This window comes from Rhinopithecus bieti, unplaced genomic scaffold (genome assembly GCF_001698545.2).
Source record: "Rhinopithecus bieti isolate Rb0 unplaced genomic scaffold, ASM169854v2 scaffold_68130, whole genome shotgun sequence".
NCBI lineage: Eukaryota > Metazoa > Chordata > Mammalia > Primates > Cercopithecidae > Rhinopithecus > Rhinopithecus bieti.
The window spans coordinates 63,879-82,453 of record NW_016825457.1 but is presented as its reverse complement, the minus strand read 5'-3'; the positions used below and the strand labels follow the sequence as shown (position 1 = coordinate 82,453).

Sequence of the window (18,575 nt, the reverse complement as noted above, 5' to 3'; positions counted from 1 at the left end):
TTTTTTTTTTTTTTTTTTTTTTTTTTTTTGGATGTAGAGGTCAAGGAGAAAGGCTGTAGATTAGCACATGGAGTCCCACTGCAGGTCACAGGACTCCTGGCTTCTTACCACCCAGTGGAATTTCTGGGCCACGATAGAGGTGTTTGTCTTTCAGAAAAGGTTGTTTAGGCTCCTCCCACCCCCTTCCACCCAAAGCTGTCTGTTGTGTCTGAACAGTGGCTTGCTCTGAGGTTAAAGGTCCATGAAAACTGTGAGACATTTGATGTTATAAAATCTAGTTCATGACAAAAGCAATTAATACCATCACTTAATGACTTAGTTTCTCTGGAAGGGTATACTTATCTTTATTGGGTAAGTATAAATGGTAACTGCTAGCAAATAGCACCAAACTTAACATAAAATAGAACTACCCCCACCTCTTTCCTCCTCCCCAGTGCAGAAGAGAGGCAGTGAAAAGGGTGGTTATATAGGTGTAGAGGACTCTAGGAGGCTCTTGTGACTTGATTGGTGTTCAGTCTTCCTGTTGAGCCTATCAACGTGGCCTCAAGGAGGGGAGCCATTGCAAAAGTTTTGCCTGCTGTTTGTTAAGCCACAGCTTGTAGTTTTGGTTGCACATGACAAAGCAAGGTGCTTTCCTTTTTTGACCTTGTTCAGAGGCTTAATACAATTATTTGTATTAAGCACTAGCCACCTGTTAGGATCATTCTCATTAAAGGTCACTGTGTGGTGCCTGACTGTCTTGACTATGGCAGCCTACATCAGATATGCTAGTGGCTCCTGGTTTGTGTGACACCTGCCAATAGTAACAGAAAGAATGGAGATCTGATAGCTGAAAGGGAACAGAAGGTACTGGAGGAGGAATGAGGAATCAGGAGAACCATGGAGCACCTGCCACTCTAGCACCATTACCATGGATTTTGGTGCTAACTTGCCTAGTCTCCGTTTTTTCTGGCTACCCCTTCAGTGAGCTGTACCAAGCGTTTTGAAGGGTTCTGTTATTGTCTGCATGCTGATATTACTTTGGTTTATTCATATTAATATATTGCATCTCTGTTAAGCGTTGAATTTCTTGTACCTGAAATTCCTTACATCCCCTCTGCTGAACGTCTTCTTTTCTGTCTGCCTCTCTGTGATCTCCATTGACATGTTCCACAGGCATATCCTATTCAGTTTCAAAACTGCCCTTGCAGTTCTGCTTGCCAACCTGTTTCCCTTCCCTGATTCCCTGTCTCAGCGAATGATGACACTGTTTACCCAGTTGTTAAGCCAGGAACATGGGTATCATTCTTGACTCCTATCTCTTCCTAATGCCTCAAATCCAGCCCAGTGCCAAGTCCTGTAGATTCCACTTCCTAAATATCTGTGATTCTCTATCTCCAGTGTCACTGCAATTATGCTATTCAGGCCTCATTACATCTCCCTGGACACTGCCCCCTCAAGTATTCTCCAGATGTTTTATAGCCAGAGAGAACTCTTTAAACTGCCAGTCTGCTTATGCCACTCCCCAGCTTAAAGTCCTTAATGTGACTTATAAGGCCCTTCACAATTGGGCCTCTCTCCTACCCCCTCTCCATTTCCCCTGAACATTCTAGCCTCAACCATACATTTTATTTTTTTTGCCTTTGTTTAAAAAAAAAAAAAAAAAGTTTTTTTAAAACTTTCTTTAAAACTTAATTATTTCTTTTTACTCACCATTCAGTGTTTCCCTGTGTTCTTTGCATCTTCACAAACACTGTTCTTCCATCCTCCTTTTCCTATTATTCCCTATATTCACCTTCCCCTTACACATTATCTGTTTTTATGGACTTTTCTCTTACTCCTGCCCCAGGGGCCCCTGTTATGTATGTGTGTGTATGTAGTATGTGTGTATTTTCCAGTTGCCTATTTGGTTCTCTGCTCTACTGGGGGTTATGCACTATAAGAGAGAAGGGATCATGTCTGAATCATTTACAGTTGTGTTCCCTACCACCTACACCTAGCATATGAGAAGAGTTTAGTAAATACTGTTGGTGTTTGAATGAATGAGTTCTTCTTGAGGTCCTAATGACAAGACAATATAGTGCTTCCTATAATTCATACCAAATTCTTGAGCCTTGACCAAATTAGAGAGTGGAAATGCACAGGCTGGGTGCAGTGACTTACACCTGTAATCCCAGCACTTTGGGGTTCTGAGGTGGGAGGATTGCTTGAGACCAGGGTAGGCAACATAGTGAGACCCTGTCTTTACAAAAAAATTAAGAAAAAAAAAAATAGCCAGGCTTGGTGGGGTGCGCCTATAGTCCCAACTACTTGGGAGGCTGATGTGGGAGGATTGCTTTAGCCTAGGAGGTCAAGGCTGCAGTGACCCAAGATTGCCCCAGTGCACTCCAGCCTGGGTGACACAGTGAGACCCTGTTTCCCCCCCCAAAAAAAAAAAGCACAAAGTTCAAAACTGAAGGAGATTGCTTTTTTTAAAGCAGTGAGTAGCCAAACCTCATATATCCTTTATATTGCTTCTTCATATTCTGTATCTCCATCCTGAATTACTTTCTTCAACTTGATCTCTGTTTGATTCAGAATTTCTCTGGATTCTTCCCAGTGAAAGTATAAAATATAATGGGACAGGAGAAAAAATGTGATTGATAAATGGGAATATGTCATTTGATTGATTCTTAAATATATAGTTGACCCTTAACCAACATGAGTTTGAACTGTGTGAATACATAAATGTTCTTCCACCTCTGCCACCCTGGAGTCGGCAAAACCAGCCCCTCTTCCTCCTCAGCCCTACTCGACATGAAAATGATGAGGATGAAGACCCTTATGATGGTCTACTTCGACTTAGTGAATAGTAAAGATATTTTATCTTCCTTATGATTTTCTTAGTAACATTTTTTCTATAGTTTATTGTAAGAAATCATTTTTTTTCTAGTTTATTGCCCACCTTCATATTGTAAGAAGAACATTTTTTTCTCTAGTTTTTTATGTATATAATACATATAAACATACAAAATAATGCATTAACTGTTTATGTTATTGGCAAGGTTTCTGGTCAACGGTAGACTATTAATAGGTTAAGTTTTAAGGGAGTCAAAAGTTATACATGGATTTTTGACTGCAAGGGGATTGGTGCCCCTAACCTCCGCATTGTTCAAGGGTCAACTGTATTTATTCTAAAGATATGTCTGAACATGTGTCTACAACACGTTTCTCTGGACAGTTGAACACAGTTACATTTCCCTAAAACTAGACCATCTTTCTCAAAGAAGATTTTTTTTTTTTAAAGTGCACACGTATGTTTATTGCGGCACTATTCACAATAGCAAAGACTTGGAACCAACCCAAATGTCCATCAATGATGGACTGGATTAAGAAAATGTGGCACATATACACCATGGAATACTATGCAGCCACAAAAAAGGGTGAGTTCATGTCCTTTGTAGGGACACGGATGAAGCTGGACACCATCATTCTGAGCAAACTGTCGCAAGGACAGAAAACCAAACATCACATGTTCTCACTCATAGGTGGAAATTGAACAATGAGAACACCTGGACACAGGGTGGGGAACATCACACAGCGGGGCCTGTCATGGGATGAGGGAGAGGGGAGGGATAACATTAGGAGATACACCTAATGTAAATGACGAGTTAACGGGTGCAGCACACCAGCATGGCACATGTATACATATGTTAACAAACCTGCACGCTGTGCACATGTACCCTAGAACTTAAAGTATAATAATAAAAAATAAATTAAAAAAATAAAGTGGGAACCCTCTGTGCTTTAATCATAGCTAGCTCATAGAATCTGTTTGTTGAACTTATAGTACAATGGAGGTGGGCAAGGGATGCCACTTTGTAAAAAATAAAGAGTTGCTTTAAGAGGCCATCTAGAAAGTGTGGTCATGATAGAGCATAATTTAGTATTTAGCTCTGGTACTGAGCAAGGGAATTACCCTCTGAGGTGCAGGGCTTAAAACGTTCTCCCTCATCTCACTTCATTTGAGGAAGAGAGTAATTATGGACACTCCAATGACTATTTTGTCACATACTGATCCTAAAAAGGAGCTTTCTAGAAATCAAAATGCTTCTGTCAAAATGGTGACAGCACCACCTTGGTCACTGTCCAACTTCAGGTTCTCCAGACTACCAGCTGTGTGCTCTTCCAGAATTGAGCTTCAGACCAGGAGCTTAGTAATGACAAGGGACAAGTTGTTAAATCTGCCATTTGTGGGAGCTGGGAGCTCAAAGTTTTCTGGTCAGATTTTCCCATGACCTCAGTTATAAAGAAAATGTTACAGATTCTAGAAAATGCTAATGTCCTTTTTAGCTGTAAGTATTACACTGATTGCAGTGCTTCAGAATTGCCCAACTTCATTATCTGAGCATAGCCAGCCTGACGCCTTCTTCTCAAATAGACAATTATGATCAATTAAGCACTTTTAGGCCTTATAGAATACTTAATTTTATTAGTCAATTATTTGTGCTTTGAAAGAGTTAATGGTAGCTACCCAAGCCATTATTAGAAATTAGAATGTCCCAAAATAGAAAGGCTATTTCCTTTGTGTGTGGCACTGCAGTGGAAAATGCCAAGCGTAGTTTTTACTGAGTTAAAGGGTGAGGGAAGGCGGGATGGGGGAGAAAGTTACATGTAAATCATTTAGCCATTAACCTAATGGGTGGGTTTATAAATCCTATTACTATAAGCCCTTTTCATTTCCACTGAGGCCTGGTGCATGCTTGATCCCACTAATGTAAAATTCATTCTGTCTAAGTGATTACTGAAGTAAGACACTTTGAGTCAATTTTAATCAGGTTATGTGAAACTTGCTTGAGCGCTGATATTCACTAAAGCATGGACATAGTTTGGCCATGTCTTAATTAGCCCCCCTGGGTGAGTTATATGAGGAGTCAATCAGGGAGCCAAATCTCTGAGCCTTTTCACATGTACATGTTTCTGTGAGCGAAATAAACTGTAGGTAGGGGCTGAAAACACCCACCTCAAAAGCAAGGGGCAAGGACCTTTGGGTGAGTGTGTTTCTAGTCTTAATGAAAATTGTGAATGTTAAGAACTCTGAAAGTTCTATTCTTACGGTGAGTTGGAGCATCCTCAGTGGTACTTATGATTAAACAAATCAGAATTTCAGGTTTGGTTAAATATGTGGATCTTCTTTCTAGAAAAATGCATGTAAGCAGACATTCAAATCTTTGCTGACAATTTCAGGGGATTTTCAGATTTCTTGACCTTAGGTTAATACCTACTGCTCCAGTTTTAATTTTAGTATCTTAGGTTTTTTGTTTTTTGTTAACTGGGGATATAATATTTAAGATTGTATAGGCTCATATTGAGCTCTTGTGTCAGTGAGTAGATTTGGTTCCAGTGTGCTTTAAGGCCAGCTTTACAAGCTGTCCACTGTCCTGTGTCAGATATAACCCCAAGAACGGCAGGAATACTTGTAAATTCAAGTGAAACATATAGGACGTGAGCTTCTAGACTGGAAGAGGAATGGAGAATAAGAATATTGTGAAAGGAAGGTTTCTTTAAAGGTGAAAACTGAGTTCTTAAAGGTCAGCATGTAAAGTAGGTTTTTAAGAATCCACAGGATGAATAAATAATCATGCTGGGGACAAGAAATTATAAAACATGTTATAAGACAGGGAAGAAATTCACTTTTCCTTTCACACATTCAAAGGCATAGTTTGTGGTATTTTAAGTTTTGGTATCAAAATAATAGCCCTGTCATATTGTAGGGCAATAATGGAGAGATACTCATAAATAGTATTAAATTTGTCTTTTTGGGAGGAGAAACCTTTCAGAAATTGTTGTTTATTCAGTGTGTTTTATATTCTTCACACATGAGCTACCAGAAGGTCTAGGTTGTAAATTAAGGATTTAAAACAAAATCAGTTTATCTGGAAACTGTAGTTGTATGGGAGAGGTACACTTATAGTCAAGTTTATAATTAATGGGCCTTTGTCATTCGAATAGAAATTTGTTTCTCTTGAGTGAATATTTGTTTATATAACATGCATTGTGTTTGAAGGTGGGATCAAAACTGATTCACTCTTCATTTTTTGCATGGAAAGAGCGGGCATTTAAATGTGTACTGTGTGTGGGCTTCATTGAAGGTTTTTGTAACCAACTTTAGGGTCCTGTTGTTGTAGAGATGCACTTACTGATTGATAATGGCTTTGCTCTTCTCAAGCTGGACCACTAGGCGTTTTCCTCCTTTTACTCGAGCCTAAAAAATAAATATTTATTGAATTATTACTTTGTGCCAGGCATTCTGTTAGGTTTAATGCCCATGATATGATCTCTGCCTATAATTTGCTTATGGTCTCTTAATCTTACCTTTTTTAATAGAGTGGTGTGTTGTGGTATGCACAGAGTACTTTGGGGGATACATAGGACTAGGATACTCGTTAATATCATTGGGTTGGGGAGTCTCGAGAAGGCTTTTCTGATGGTATTAAGTTCCTTGTGAAATAAGTAGGTGTTAGGTAATAATAACCCCTAACATTTATTGAGCTCTTAGGTCCCAGAGATCGTACAAAACAAAGTACATACGTTGTTAAATTTAATGCTCACAGCAGCCCTATTAGGATGCTTCAGTTGCTATCTCCATTTTACAGTTGAGGAACTGGAAGGTTAGAGAGGTTGTATTGTTTGCCAGAGGTCATTACACAGCTTATTAGCAGTGCTGTTAGGCTTTGAATCCAGGGAGCCTATATTAGGGTTCTCCAGAGAAACAGAGCCAATAGGAGAGGTGGTGTGTGTGTGTGTGTGTGTGTGTGTGTGTGTGTGTGTGACATTTATTGTGGAGGCTGTCAAGTCTGAAATCTGTGGGGCAGGCTGGCAGCCCAGGGAAGAGTTGATGTTTCACCTACAGTTCGAAAGCAGCCTGCAGCAGAATTCCTTCTCCCTTGAGGGACCTCAGTCTTTTTCTTTTAGGGCCATCAACTGATTGGATGGGGCCCACTCACACTGTGGTGGATATACTGCTGTACTCAGAGTCAACTGATTTAAATGTTAATCTCATTTTTAAAAAATACCTTTACAGTGACATCTAGACTGGTGTTTGACCAAATATCTGGGTACCATGACTTAGCCAAGTTGACACATAAGATTAATCATCACACAGCCTAACTTCTCAACTCACATTTTTAACCACTTGGGGAAACAGCATGTAAAAACACAGAAGCAAGAAAAAAAGCACAGCATGTTTAATGAACCTAAAATATTTTGGGAGGGCTGGATTGAAGGTGCATGTAGGAAGTGTTAGAAGATGAGATAGGCCTCAACTAGATGAGTCTCAAGGACAGGCTCAGGGGTTTGAATTTTATTTCAAGGAGTACATTTTATTACAGAAGGAACACTGGCAAAGTGTGAAGATTGGCTTGGGAGGTAGTGATGCTAGAGACAGGTAGGCCAAGTGAGTGATGGGTGTCTGAAGGAAGGACATGGGAATGCAGAAAAGGTGCCACATTGGAAAGATGCAGTATAGTTAGTGTAACATATGTGGGCTCATTGGATTAGAAAGGAAACCATTTGGGGCCGGGCGCGATGACTCACGCCTGTAATCCCAGCACTTTGGGAAGCCGAGGAGGGTGGCTCACCTGAGGTCGGGAGTTCCAGGCCAGCCTGGCCAACATGGTGAAACCCCGTCTCTACTAAAAATATGAAAACTAGCTGGGCATGGTGGCACCCGTCTGTAATACCAGCTACTCGGGAGGCTGAGGCAGGAGAATTGCTTGAACCTGGAAAGTAGAGGTTGCAGTGAGCCGAGATCGTGCCACTGCACTCCCAGCCTGGGCGACAGAGCGAGACTCCATCTCAAAAAAAAAAAGATAGAAAGGAAATCAGTCCTTTGTTCTGGTTGAAGGTTTCTGGAGGGGCCAGTTATCATCTTTGGAGCTGGTTAAGGGTTTGGAGGAGATGGGTGGGATTTATAATGAATGCTTGTGGGACCAACAATTGAATGTGTGCCTGGAGAGAGAAAATGCTGTCATCGGTGTGTATCACTGATTCTCAACCGGTGCAGTTTTGCTCCTCCTAGGAAGTGTTTGGCAATATCTGGACACAATTTTAGTTTTCACAGCTGGAGAGAAGAAGAGCACACAGGCATATGTGTGCACTCATACTACTGATGAAATCTAGTGGGTAGGGGCTAGGGATGTTGCTAAACATCCCACAGTAGACACAGGATAGCTCCTTATAATAAATAATTATTCAGCCTAAAATGTTAACAGTACTGAATTTGAGAAATCTTGATATATGTGTATATGTGTATATATACTCCCTAAGTGTGGAAAAGAAATCTCAACAGGTGTTGAATGTTATTATGTATTTTAAATGTACCCACTCACATTAAGTGCATAAAGATGTATCCAGACAACTTGTGAGAACTTACATGTTTCTAGTTATTTTACAACCACATAGCCCTCAAAAACAACCTAGAATATGGAAATATATCCTCACAATGCTAGTTATCCTTGTTAGATACACTAGTGCCTAATTTTTCCTAATATTGAAGAAGTAAATGTGGTTGAAAGACAAACCAACCAAATATAATGAAGAGACGTTTCTACATGTCAAAGTTGGATTCTAGATTTTTAGATCTGCAAGGAATCTCAACCTCTTCATTTTATAAATGAGGATGTTGAGACCTAGAAAGGGAAACCAGCTTGGTCCCAAATCACTTAGCTGGTAATTGGCAGTTTAAACAAGTGCTCTGATTCCAGACCCTAGGCTTTAAAAAACAACAACAACAAAAAAAAAAACCCATGAATATTTGTATAACATTTTATCTTTGCAAAGCACTTTTAAACATATGGTTCTTTTTATTCTTACCTAGCTCAGGGAGCAAGGTGGGAATATCACCCCAATTTTAGAGAAAGTAAAACTAAGGTTTAAAGGCAGTAAGTAGGCCAGTATCACAAAAGTGTTTACTGAAGACAGAAAGTACGATGCTTATTAAATCCATAGCCCATGTTTCTTGAGCATTTTTAGAGAAGACACAAATCTAAGAATAACAGAGAATAGGAAAAAGACAATCTAATAGACTAAGGATGAAATAAATTGTTCACCAAGTGGGAAAACTGAGTAGCACTCAGTCCTGCTTGGCAGTTGCTGAAATTTGGAATGTGGAACGCTTAGGTAATGGTTGGATTATCAAATATCATAATATTTATATTAATATTTCATCTGCCTTTCTCTTCCCTAGCCTTCAAAACCATTTATTTTACTGCCCCTGTTATGCTAATGTATTGTTTAATTTCCAGTTTATTTCTAATTTTATATAATCGATAATGGAAGAATCCTAAAGCCATTGAGATTTCAGTTGTCATTCTGTTTGTGCATTATTTGTTTAGAATTTCACCTTTCTCAACATTTTCTTAACTTGTAGGATATCCTTTGTGTTTAATATCTGCATCACACACCCAAGTGGGTTTCTCGTTAATATGTAATACTATAGTAGACATGTTTTTGGAGTAGGACCTTGAAACTTTTTTTTTAAGCTGTGGAAAGCTGGTGTTTTCTCTCTATTGTTTAGTATTAATAAGTACTCTTTTAGTCTGTAATAGCATCTAAAAACATTTCATAACCTTTGGATGCTTTGCAAAACAACAGTATTCTATTTTAACAAAATACAAAGACTCAGGTGTTATCCTGAACTTATTAGGAGAGCCTACAAATACACATCTTGGTAGTAGTTGGTCTTAGGTTGCTGCTGTTGTTAACCTTGGCACACAAAAAAACATCTTTCTGCTTAGTAAACCATATCGTGGGTGTATTCATGAACAAATTATTTTCTTTAGAAAACAATTTTTGATACACATCTAAATTTCCTTTCTGGTTTCCACTACCCTTTTCCAGCCTTCAGAAGCTCAGACTGGGGTTAAAATTCCTTTTCGTATTATTTTAATTATTGCTCTCCCCACCTCCACCCCTTTCCTGTTTCCCCCTCCTCTTTTCCCCTAACGGCACTGTTCTGCAAAGCCTGCAATGATTGATATGATGGCAGTGCTGTCATTCTTTTTAACCAAAAAAAAGTCATTTTTGTTCTAGTTATTTTAATAGAGTCCCATTAAAGATGTATTGCTGACTGAAATATCGGCATGAAGGGCTCTCACTGAGCTGAGCCCAGGAATTAAGAAGTCAGGAAATCGGCTGCTGCATTGCAAGAGAGCCTTGTGTGACACCGAGTCTCCTGATTGGGGAGATCATTACTGCTATTATGACTCGACTTGCGTAGGAATTTTAAATTCCATCTGAATGTCAGTAATAACCCTCTTAGCAAATTATCCTGAATAAAATCACGAAGGCATTTTATATAATAGGTGTTGAATTACTGGATAGATTTGCTAATTAAATACTCTTTGTTCTGTTGCAGTTGACATTACAGGGTAAGATCTTGAACAATTATTCTCAACAGCTGTACTTTGTTAAGGGAAAAATTAACCACAAAGTTTATTTTTTTACACTTGAAGTTGGCAGATTTTTGAAATGTGCTTGAAAAAATTCCATCATCCAATTGGTAATGAGTAGATAAATATGCAGGTGTTGCTGTGAAATCAGATAACTGCAGACTGCCTTATTAATGAATTTAGCAAGCCTTTATAGCCCTGTTTTCTAGCCGTTAGCACTTATAAAGTGATTTTTCTGTCAGAATGGGCAGCTTTAATATTACACTTGTCACTTCAAAGTGAACTTATGAATGGTCATCTTGTAATCATGGTACCTTGTGTCTAGTAGACCTTTCTGGGTACTTGTGGCTATTTTTTAAAATGTGTTTCTTCAATGGGGAAAATATCTGTAATGTATAAGTTCTTGATTGTTGGCTTCTAGAACATTTATGTGGTATGAGGCTTTATTTTATTTTATTTTAGAAGGTAGTGGGACATAATGAAAAGAAAATGAAACAAAGTCCAGCTTCTAGATCAAGCTCTTGGGCAAAATCTCAGAGCCTGATTTTCCTCATCTGTCAGTTGGGATTTATAATACTGTGTACCCCTTAGGATTATTCACTTAGCATTCTATAAATGTTTATTAACAGCTCCCATGTACCAGGCCTCCGGTAGATAGTAAGAATTTGGTAGCTCCCTGGGTATCTAACAGCTGAGCCCTCCCCAGTGAGCAGTTTGAGTTGAGGGCTGGACTTGAGGGCAGCTTTCGAGTGTTTCTGCTCATTAGCACTTGGATAAGCATTAGACTAGAGAGGGCACTGTGATGCCCACCATCTAGAACTGCTTAGTGAAAAAACATGACAGGTTCGGGGTCAGACTGGTTGTGGGTTGTCTTGTATAGAATGGGCTGAAGAGTTGACAAACTGTGGTGAGGACCTTGAACCTGAGACAGAACATTGTCATCAGCTACTCGTGAGGCCCACTGAAAAGATGGTAAGATCCACAGAAATCAGTACAACCTCTGTAGAGAGCTATTGGGTTATATTTATTTTTAAAACTTCGAAACATAACAACCTTTGACCCAGCACGTCCACTTGTCTTGTTACTGGCAGATTTGTATATTACACATGTATAGGGATTATTTGTTGAAGTATGGTTATAACGGTAAAGAGTAGAAACAACTTGTATGTTCATTAATAGAACACTAGTTAAATAAATTATGTTCTATTTATACAATGGGGTACTGTGTAGTCATTAAAAAATAATAAGGCAGCTCTTTATGTGTGGATTTGAAATAGCCTCTAGGATAAGTGCTAGGTGAAAAAAGCAGTTGCGGCATAATCTATAGTTTACCATTTCTGCAAAAAAAGACATCCACCAAAAGGTTTCTGCCACCAAAGAAAATCGTTTTGGTAGTAGTCCTCAGGTTATGCATGGCAATGGTTGTGAGTTGGTGACAGGATGGAGTAGGGGTGGATGATGGATCTGAAAGGTGAAGGCTGCCAGTTCACATTGAAGGTACACTCAGGGATGATGTAGTAGATTTGGTTCATGTTGTGAAACAAGAGTAGAAGAAATTGGTTATTGAATATGTGGAGTTGTAGTAAAAGGTTGACAATCTGCTCCTCAGGTATTTTATTGAGGTAACAGTTGTGTTATGGTGTTGTCCATTGTGATGAGGAAAGCTAAGTCTAGCAAACTGTGAGAGGCAGAGGGTAAAGAGGACTCTTGATGAGTAGTTCTGTCCTCACTATGATTAATTTGCCTTGGGTTGATCTCATTATTGCCCTTTCCCTAAAGGAATTGTCAAGTATTCTCCCACAATGCCTTTCCCTGCAATGTAAATGTTAAAAAATGAAGATGAAGTTGGGGAGAGTGTTTTTTATGTTAGCTGAATTTTAGTGTCTAGTGGAAAAGTAATTGGGATTACTACAGGACCTATTAGTCACCTGGCAAACAGTTTTTTGAGTGCCTGTTATAGTGAAGTCTGCACTCAGCCACCAACACGTGGTCTGACCTCCAGGAGCTTGTAGTCTAGTTTGGGGTGGCTAGGTGGGAGCTAATAACATAAAGCATCATTCAAGTACTAGTAGAATAATGCAAACACAGATGAGAGGAGAGAGACGGGTATGGGTTGGGCCAGTCAGCTCATGCAAGGATTTGAGCCGAAGGTTGTAAAATTCAATGACAGGAAAAGGACTGGGGAAGGAATTCCAGGTAGGAGACACACTGCACGAGTGAAGGCATGAAAAGATGAGTCTGTACACAGTTAACTGTTGGAAGACTGGGAGATTTATTCTGTCCAGCAAGAGGATCTGTGTAAAAGAATAACAGGCCATACAAGTGTAACAGTGGTTTAGGTGCAGTTGCAGAATTTGGTCTTGACCTTGTAGGCATCGGAGAGGCATTGAAAACATTTAGGAGATTGGTAATGATATTCAGGGTGAGTTGATGAGACCTAACGCCAATGGAGATGCGAATTGGTTCATCCTCAGTGACAACCTCATTTCCATGGAGTCAGACGCTTTCCACCTTGCAGCCGGCCCTGCTGCTCAGCATGTTAGCTTGCACCTAGGAATGGCCCTTCATAGCCACGGTGATGGTTGCCACTGCTCCAAGCAGCCCTCAGTCTAAAAGGTAGTCCCCACCGCCTGCCCTCTCAAATCAGGAAGGAAAACCTTTCACAGAAGCATCCTACAGGAATTCTCCTTAAGTTTAATTGGCCAGGATTCTGTTCACATGCACACGCCTAAACTGATCGCTGTTTCCAGAATGGAATTGCCATGATTATCTTAGTCCAGTGGTCCTTAAGCCAGCTTGCAATGTAAGAATACTGTCGGGGCCAGGTATTGTGTTTTTTGTTTTTTGGTTCTTTAAGATCCCCAGGTGATTCCACTGTACAGTCGGTATTAAAACCACTGGCTTACCCTAATCAGAACTCACCATTCACCACCCCCAGGGCAGGAGAAAGGGCTTCCTTGTCTAAGAACATAATATTAATACAGTGAACATCTGAACAAAAGTGGGAGATAGTAATAAAGGGCAGAGGGCAATAAAAAATGGAAAGTAATGGATAGATATAAAAGATACTCTAAAGACAGGATTTACAAAGCTCTGTAATAGGGAAGACAAGAAAGATGTGACACCATGAAACGAGCTTAGTTGACAAGAAGGACTATTGAAGTAGGAGAAATAAATATGAATGAAATAAACCTTTATTTGGTCTATTGGAAAAGTGACCTCAGCTTTAGACTGATGCTTTGAAAGATGGGTGATAGCAGAGAGGCAATAGCATGGAGTGACTAAGGCCCCATACTCGAGTCAGAATGCTTGGGTTCATATCCTTGTTTTGTCATTACTAGGACACTAATTTCTCTTGGTCTTTTGGCATCTAACAAATGAGGTTATTAATAGTAGCCACCCCTTGGAGATCTAGGGGAATGAAATGAGAAAATGCACAAGGTGTTCCTTGCACAGCATCTACCACATGTATTTTAAACACACACACACCCCCACAAACACACCCCCCACACACACACACACTTTCTCTCTGAGTCCTAATTATGTCATATTACTATTTTTTAAGAGGCTGTTAAAATATGTGTTACTTCTGATCTGGCTCAAAATAATTTATATCAGTTTTTATTTCCATCCATATTGTAGCCTAAATATCTCTGATCTGTAGCTATATGGGCCTGGGGACAGACCCATCAACAGCTACTATCCTTGTTGGTCTTCATTCACTGAATGTTTCTTGAGCCCCACCTTTTTACTGGCCACTGTGGTAGCTCCAGGCAGTATAGTGAAAATCTATCTACCCTCTTTCTTCAATGAATTTAGTCTAGAGAAGAATTTTAAGTGTAGTGTACTTTTTTTTTTTTTTTATTTTTTTAAGATCCTGAATACCATGAGTAAGAATTGCCAGATTTGAAATGCTTTGTTAAGCTTTTTTAAGGCATGCAGTTCTATTTAAGTATTAGTAATGAGAATAGTTTGCTTTTTTGCCATGTTATAGAGATACTTTATTGTGTGTTTATTAAAGATATATACCTATGTATATGCATGCGTATCTCTGGCTCAGAATCAGCATAGAGGCAAACTTATTTTTAGATTACATTGATGTTACTGTTATTTTAAGGGCTGTCGTTAGAAAACCTTCAAGAGCTTTAGAAATACATGGAAATGGCAAATCAGTGAGAGCTACCTATCTCTATGTGCTTCTATTTATGTCTTTATAATTGTGTAATGTATTAATCTTGACTTTTGTTTCATTTAGATTTTGATGCATACGAAAGAGATGGTACAAAAGGTAATGTTGAGCGTTTTCATTGTATAAAACTCTTAAATATCGTAACTGGTAATGTTTTTGTATTCAAGGAAAACTGTAACCCAAACAGACTGGAAATTGCTTCTTAGGTTGCCTAGTTTACATTTATAATCCCTCCTAAAGTATTACAGCTTTTTTCTTTTACCAACACTGATATGATCTAGCCCCTGCTTGAAGCCTATATGTGAGTGTTTCAAGCAAATTAGTAACAGTGCTAATTAGAGTTTATTTCCAGGCCTTTATACTGTATGTGCTCTAGTGTTGTTTGTTATGATTGATTTTTTTTGGCACTCTTCATATTCTACTAAATACTGTTTGCAACTGTATTAAGAATTTAATATGGATTTGTGCCCTTGAATTTATAGAATCCATTATGTTTCCGCTTCTTAAATTGCCATGACCACTAAGCATGTGGTACAGTGGATAAATATAACCCCATTTCCTAGTCTTTTATTCTCTTTTTTCTCGTTATTTAATTTGATATTTTGTTTCTGTTGAAACTAGACACAATTCCCCTTCCACTCCACTCTCTGTTTTAAGAAAATTTGAGAGATTTTCTTGATGTCGGGGTACTTGCCTTTCTGGTTTATAGGGGCTTAATCTTCCATTGTATACCCTGACAATATAAATAATAATTAACATAAACTTTTGAAAAGTCTGTGGAGCCTGTAATTTCTGTAGTATGGAAAATCTTTAGTTTCATTGTGTGTAATGGTCACTGTGTTTTTGTTAATTTTTACAATTTTTGCTTTTCATTAGATGAATCTTGAAGTTATTTATGGAGATACAGATTCAATTATGATAAACACCAATAGCACCAATCTGGAAGAAGTATTTAAGTTGGGAAACAAGGTGAGATAATTTTATGAAATTATCTGCTTTACTTATTTTTGTGAATTCTGTTTTTTACATGGAACACTATAAATTCATGTATATATGAATGTGTGTGCTTCTGAAAATAATAAACTTGGTGTCTCTCAGTTCTTCTATTTTTCTTTCTTTATTATTTTTTTCTGAGACAGAGTCTCACTCTGTCACCCAGGCTTGAGTGCAGTGGTGCGATCAGGGCTCACTGAAGCCTTGACTTCCTGGGCTGAAGTGATCCTCCCGCCTCAGCCTCCTGAGTAGCTGGGACCACAGGCACTCGCCACCATGCCCAGCTAATTAAAAAAGATTTTTTTTTTGTAGAGATTTTTTTTTGCCCAGGCTGGTTTTGAACTCCTGGGTTCAAGCAATCCTCCCTGCTTGGCCTCTCAAAGTTCTGGGATTACAGGCATGAGCTTCCATGCCCAATCCTGTTGTATTTTTGTTTGTTTGTTTGGTTGGTTTTTTTTGAGACATAATCTCGCTCTGTGGTCAGGCTAGAGTACAGTGGCGTGATCTTGGCTCATTACAACCTCCGACTCCCTGGTTCAAGCAATTCTACTGCCTCAGCCTCCTGAGTAGCTGGGATTACAGGCATGCACCATGACGCCCCCCTAATTTTTGTGTTTTTAGTAGAGACGGGGTTTCACCATGTTGGCCAGGATGGTCTCGATCTCCTGACCTTGTGATCCACCTGCCTTGGACTCCCAAGTGCTGGGATTATAGGCATGAGCCACCGCACCCGGCCCCCTCTTGTTTTTAATTTCTATTCCAGCTGTTTGTTTCAAGGGTGAAATTCAAAGGTATTTATTTTTTTCTTTAAATGGTAAATCCATTTTTCCTTTGAAAACAGTCTAAGTGTTATGTTTAAGATGTGTTCACATTGGTACTTACACTGTGTGATTCGTGTGTCTGGTAGGATTCAGGTGCATTTTATACATAGATACCTACATACATATACACTCACAACTGTAATTTTTACAGGATTACTTAAAATATATTTGAAAAGACAAGGGAGGAGACATTTTAAAATAATCATTTGTAGCCTCTTAATAGCAATTTGCAATCGCAATTCACAGTGTTTTAGAAACACTTGCTATGTTAAGATATTGTCCCAATGAACTAAAACTAAGATACCATCTTACAAACTGACAACTTCCTATCTTTCCCTCCTGGAATATGTGGAATTTGAATGGTAATCTTCACTTGACAGCAAGCCTGGCACATTGTACTCATACTGGGCCTTCAAAAGTTGAATATTTTCCCTGGAGGCGATGTTCTGTGCCTTGACCCTGTCAGAAAGAGCAGAGGACTCTTTATTTGTTTGTTCAGCATGTAGTTGTTTGCTTATAGTCAAGGTGTTAAGGGAGATCTTAAACATTATTTTAATAGTCAAAGTTTGATTCTTTATTTCTGGCCACATATTTACTTGTTGGACTATCTGTTCACTAACTAACTGAATAGTTTGGAGGCAAGTACTGTACATGTGTATTAAGTCTTTACATTCAACAAAGACTGTTTGATAATTTTCATATATTACCTGGGGCTGATCTAGCCAGTCCTGTCCTTTGGTTGCATGGGATGATCTATTATTGTCTCTCTCTCTCTCTTTTTTTTTTAATCTATTTTTGTCCCTGCAGTTTTCAGTGTCTTTGCTCTATACCCTATGTAATATCATGTTACATACAAGCCAAGTAAAATTCCAATATTGTATGACTTCAAGTTCTGTTTAGATTAACTCTTAGGAATCTGTAACATGTTTATCTTCTCCCTGTTAGATGTTTGAGAAGCTAATATTAATATTTGAAATTTTCACAGGTAAAAAGTGAAGTGAATAAGTTGTACAAACTGCTTGAAATAGACATTGATGGGGTTTTCAAGTCTCTGCTACTGCTGAAAAAAAAGAAATACGCTGCTCTGGTTGTTGAGCCAACGTCAGACGGGAATTATGTCACCAAGCAGGAGCTCAAAGGATTAGATATAGTTAGAAGAGATTGGTGTGATCTTGCTAAAGACACTGGAAAGTGAGTTCAGCTTTCAGTTTTGCTTTTCTTGTTTGTCTTTTAAAAATTCAGGTGTGAATGATGTAGAGAATGCTTATGAATCTGCCAAGCGCAAGAACACTTCTTTGTTATTTTTATTATTCATTCTTATTAATAATTCTTATTTGGAATGGAATTTTATAGGTAGATTAAAACTTAGAAAAAGCCAAATTTGCTCAGAAAGAAATGCTTGCTGTAAGATACATCTCATGAGTTTTTAACTCATGGTAAGGGTAAACCTTCACACTTCAGATCCTTGTAGAGTTGGTTTTGTTGATGTTGGTTTGTTTTGCTTTATTGTTACTATTAGAAAGTGCCTTGTTTTGTGCTCCTGAATCTTCCTAGAGTCTCTTTAGGAACATAATTGATAAGATTTTCCCATTTTATGGCTTAAAATGTTCTGGGATTCAAAATGGGCCATGGAGTGAGACTTTGTTCCCACCCATATGATTTATGTATAAAAGATTCTTACTAATACCAAGTTAATTTAAGGGCTACTTCTCAAATCCTGTGTGTACCTCAGAATTAGTAAATATCATGATTGACCTCCTAGCTTTGCACCTGAGACTGAAGAATGTGATAATAAGACCTGCTTTTTTAAGGGTCATATTAATGTATAAAGCACCCATTTCAAAATGAATTTTTAGGCCGGGCACAGTGGCTCAGGCCCGTAATCCCAGCACTTTGGGAGGCTGAGTTGGGCAGATTACTTGAGGTCAGGAGTTGGAGACCAGCCTGGCCAACATGGGGAAACCCCGTCTCTACTAAAAATACAAATTTAGCCGGGCGTGGTGGCGCATACCTCTAATCCCAGCTACTGGGGAGGCTGAGGCAGGAGAATCTCTTGAACCTTGGAGGTGGAGGTTGCAGTGAGCCGAGATTGCGCCATTGCATTCCAGCCTGGGCGAAGAAGCGAGACTCCGTCAAAAAAAAAAAAAAAAAATTTTTTGGTTT

The 18,575-nt window shown here is 38.9% G+C and overlaps 1 protein-coding gene across 1 annotated transcript in view; it reads left to right on the top strand.

Moving 5' to 3' along the window:
* The window catches only part of POLA1 (DNA polymerase alpha 1, catalytic subunit), a gene marked incomplete at its 5' end in the record, with an annotated part of 135,490 nt that overhangs the window by 102,001 nt on the left and 14,914 nt on the right, over positions 1 to 18,575 (top strand). Inside the window, 3 exons of the mRNA XM_017863044.1 lie at positions 14,665 to 14,697; positions 15,475 to 15,567; positions 17,398 to 17,603. Coding sequence (XP_017718533.1) covers positions 14,665 to 14,697; positions 15,475 to 15,567; positions 17,398 to 17,603 — 332 coding nt within the window. The remainder of the gene's footprint in view (positions 1 to 14,664; positions 14,698 to 15,474; positions 15,568 to 17,397; positions 17,604 to 18,575) is intronic.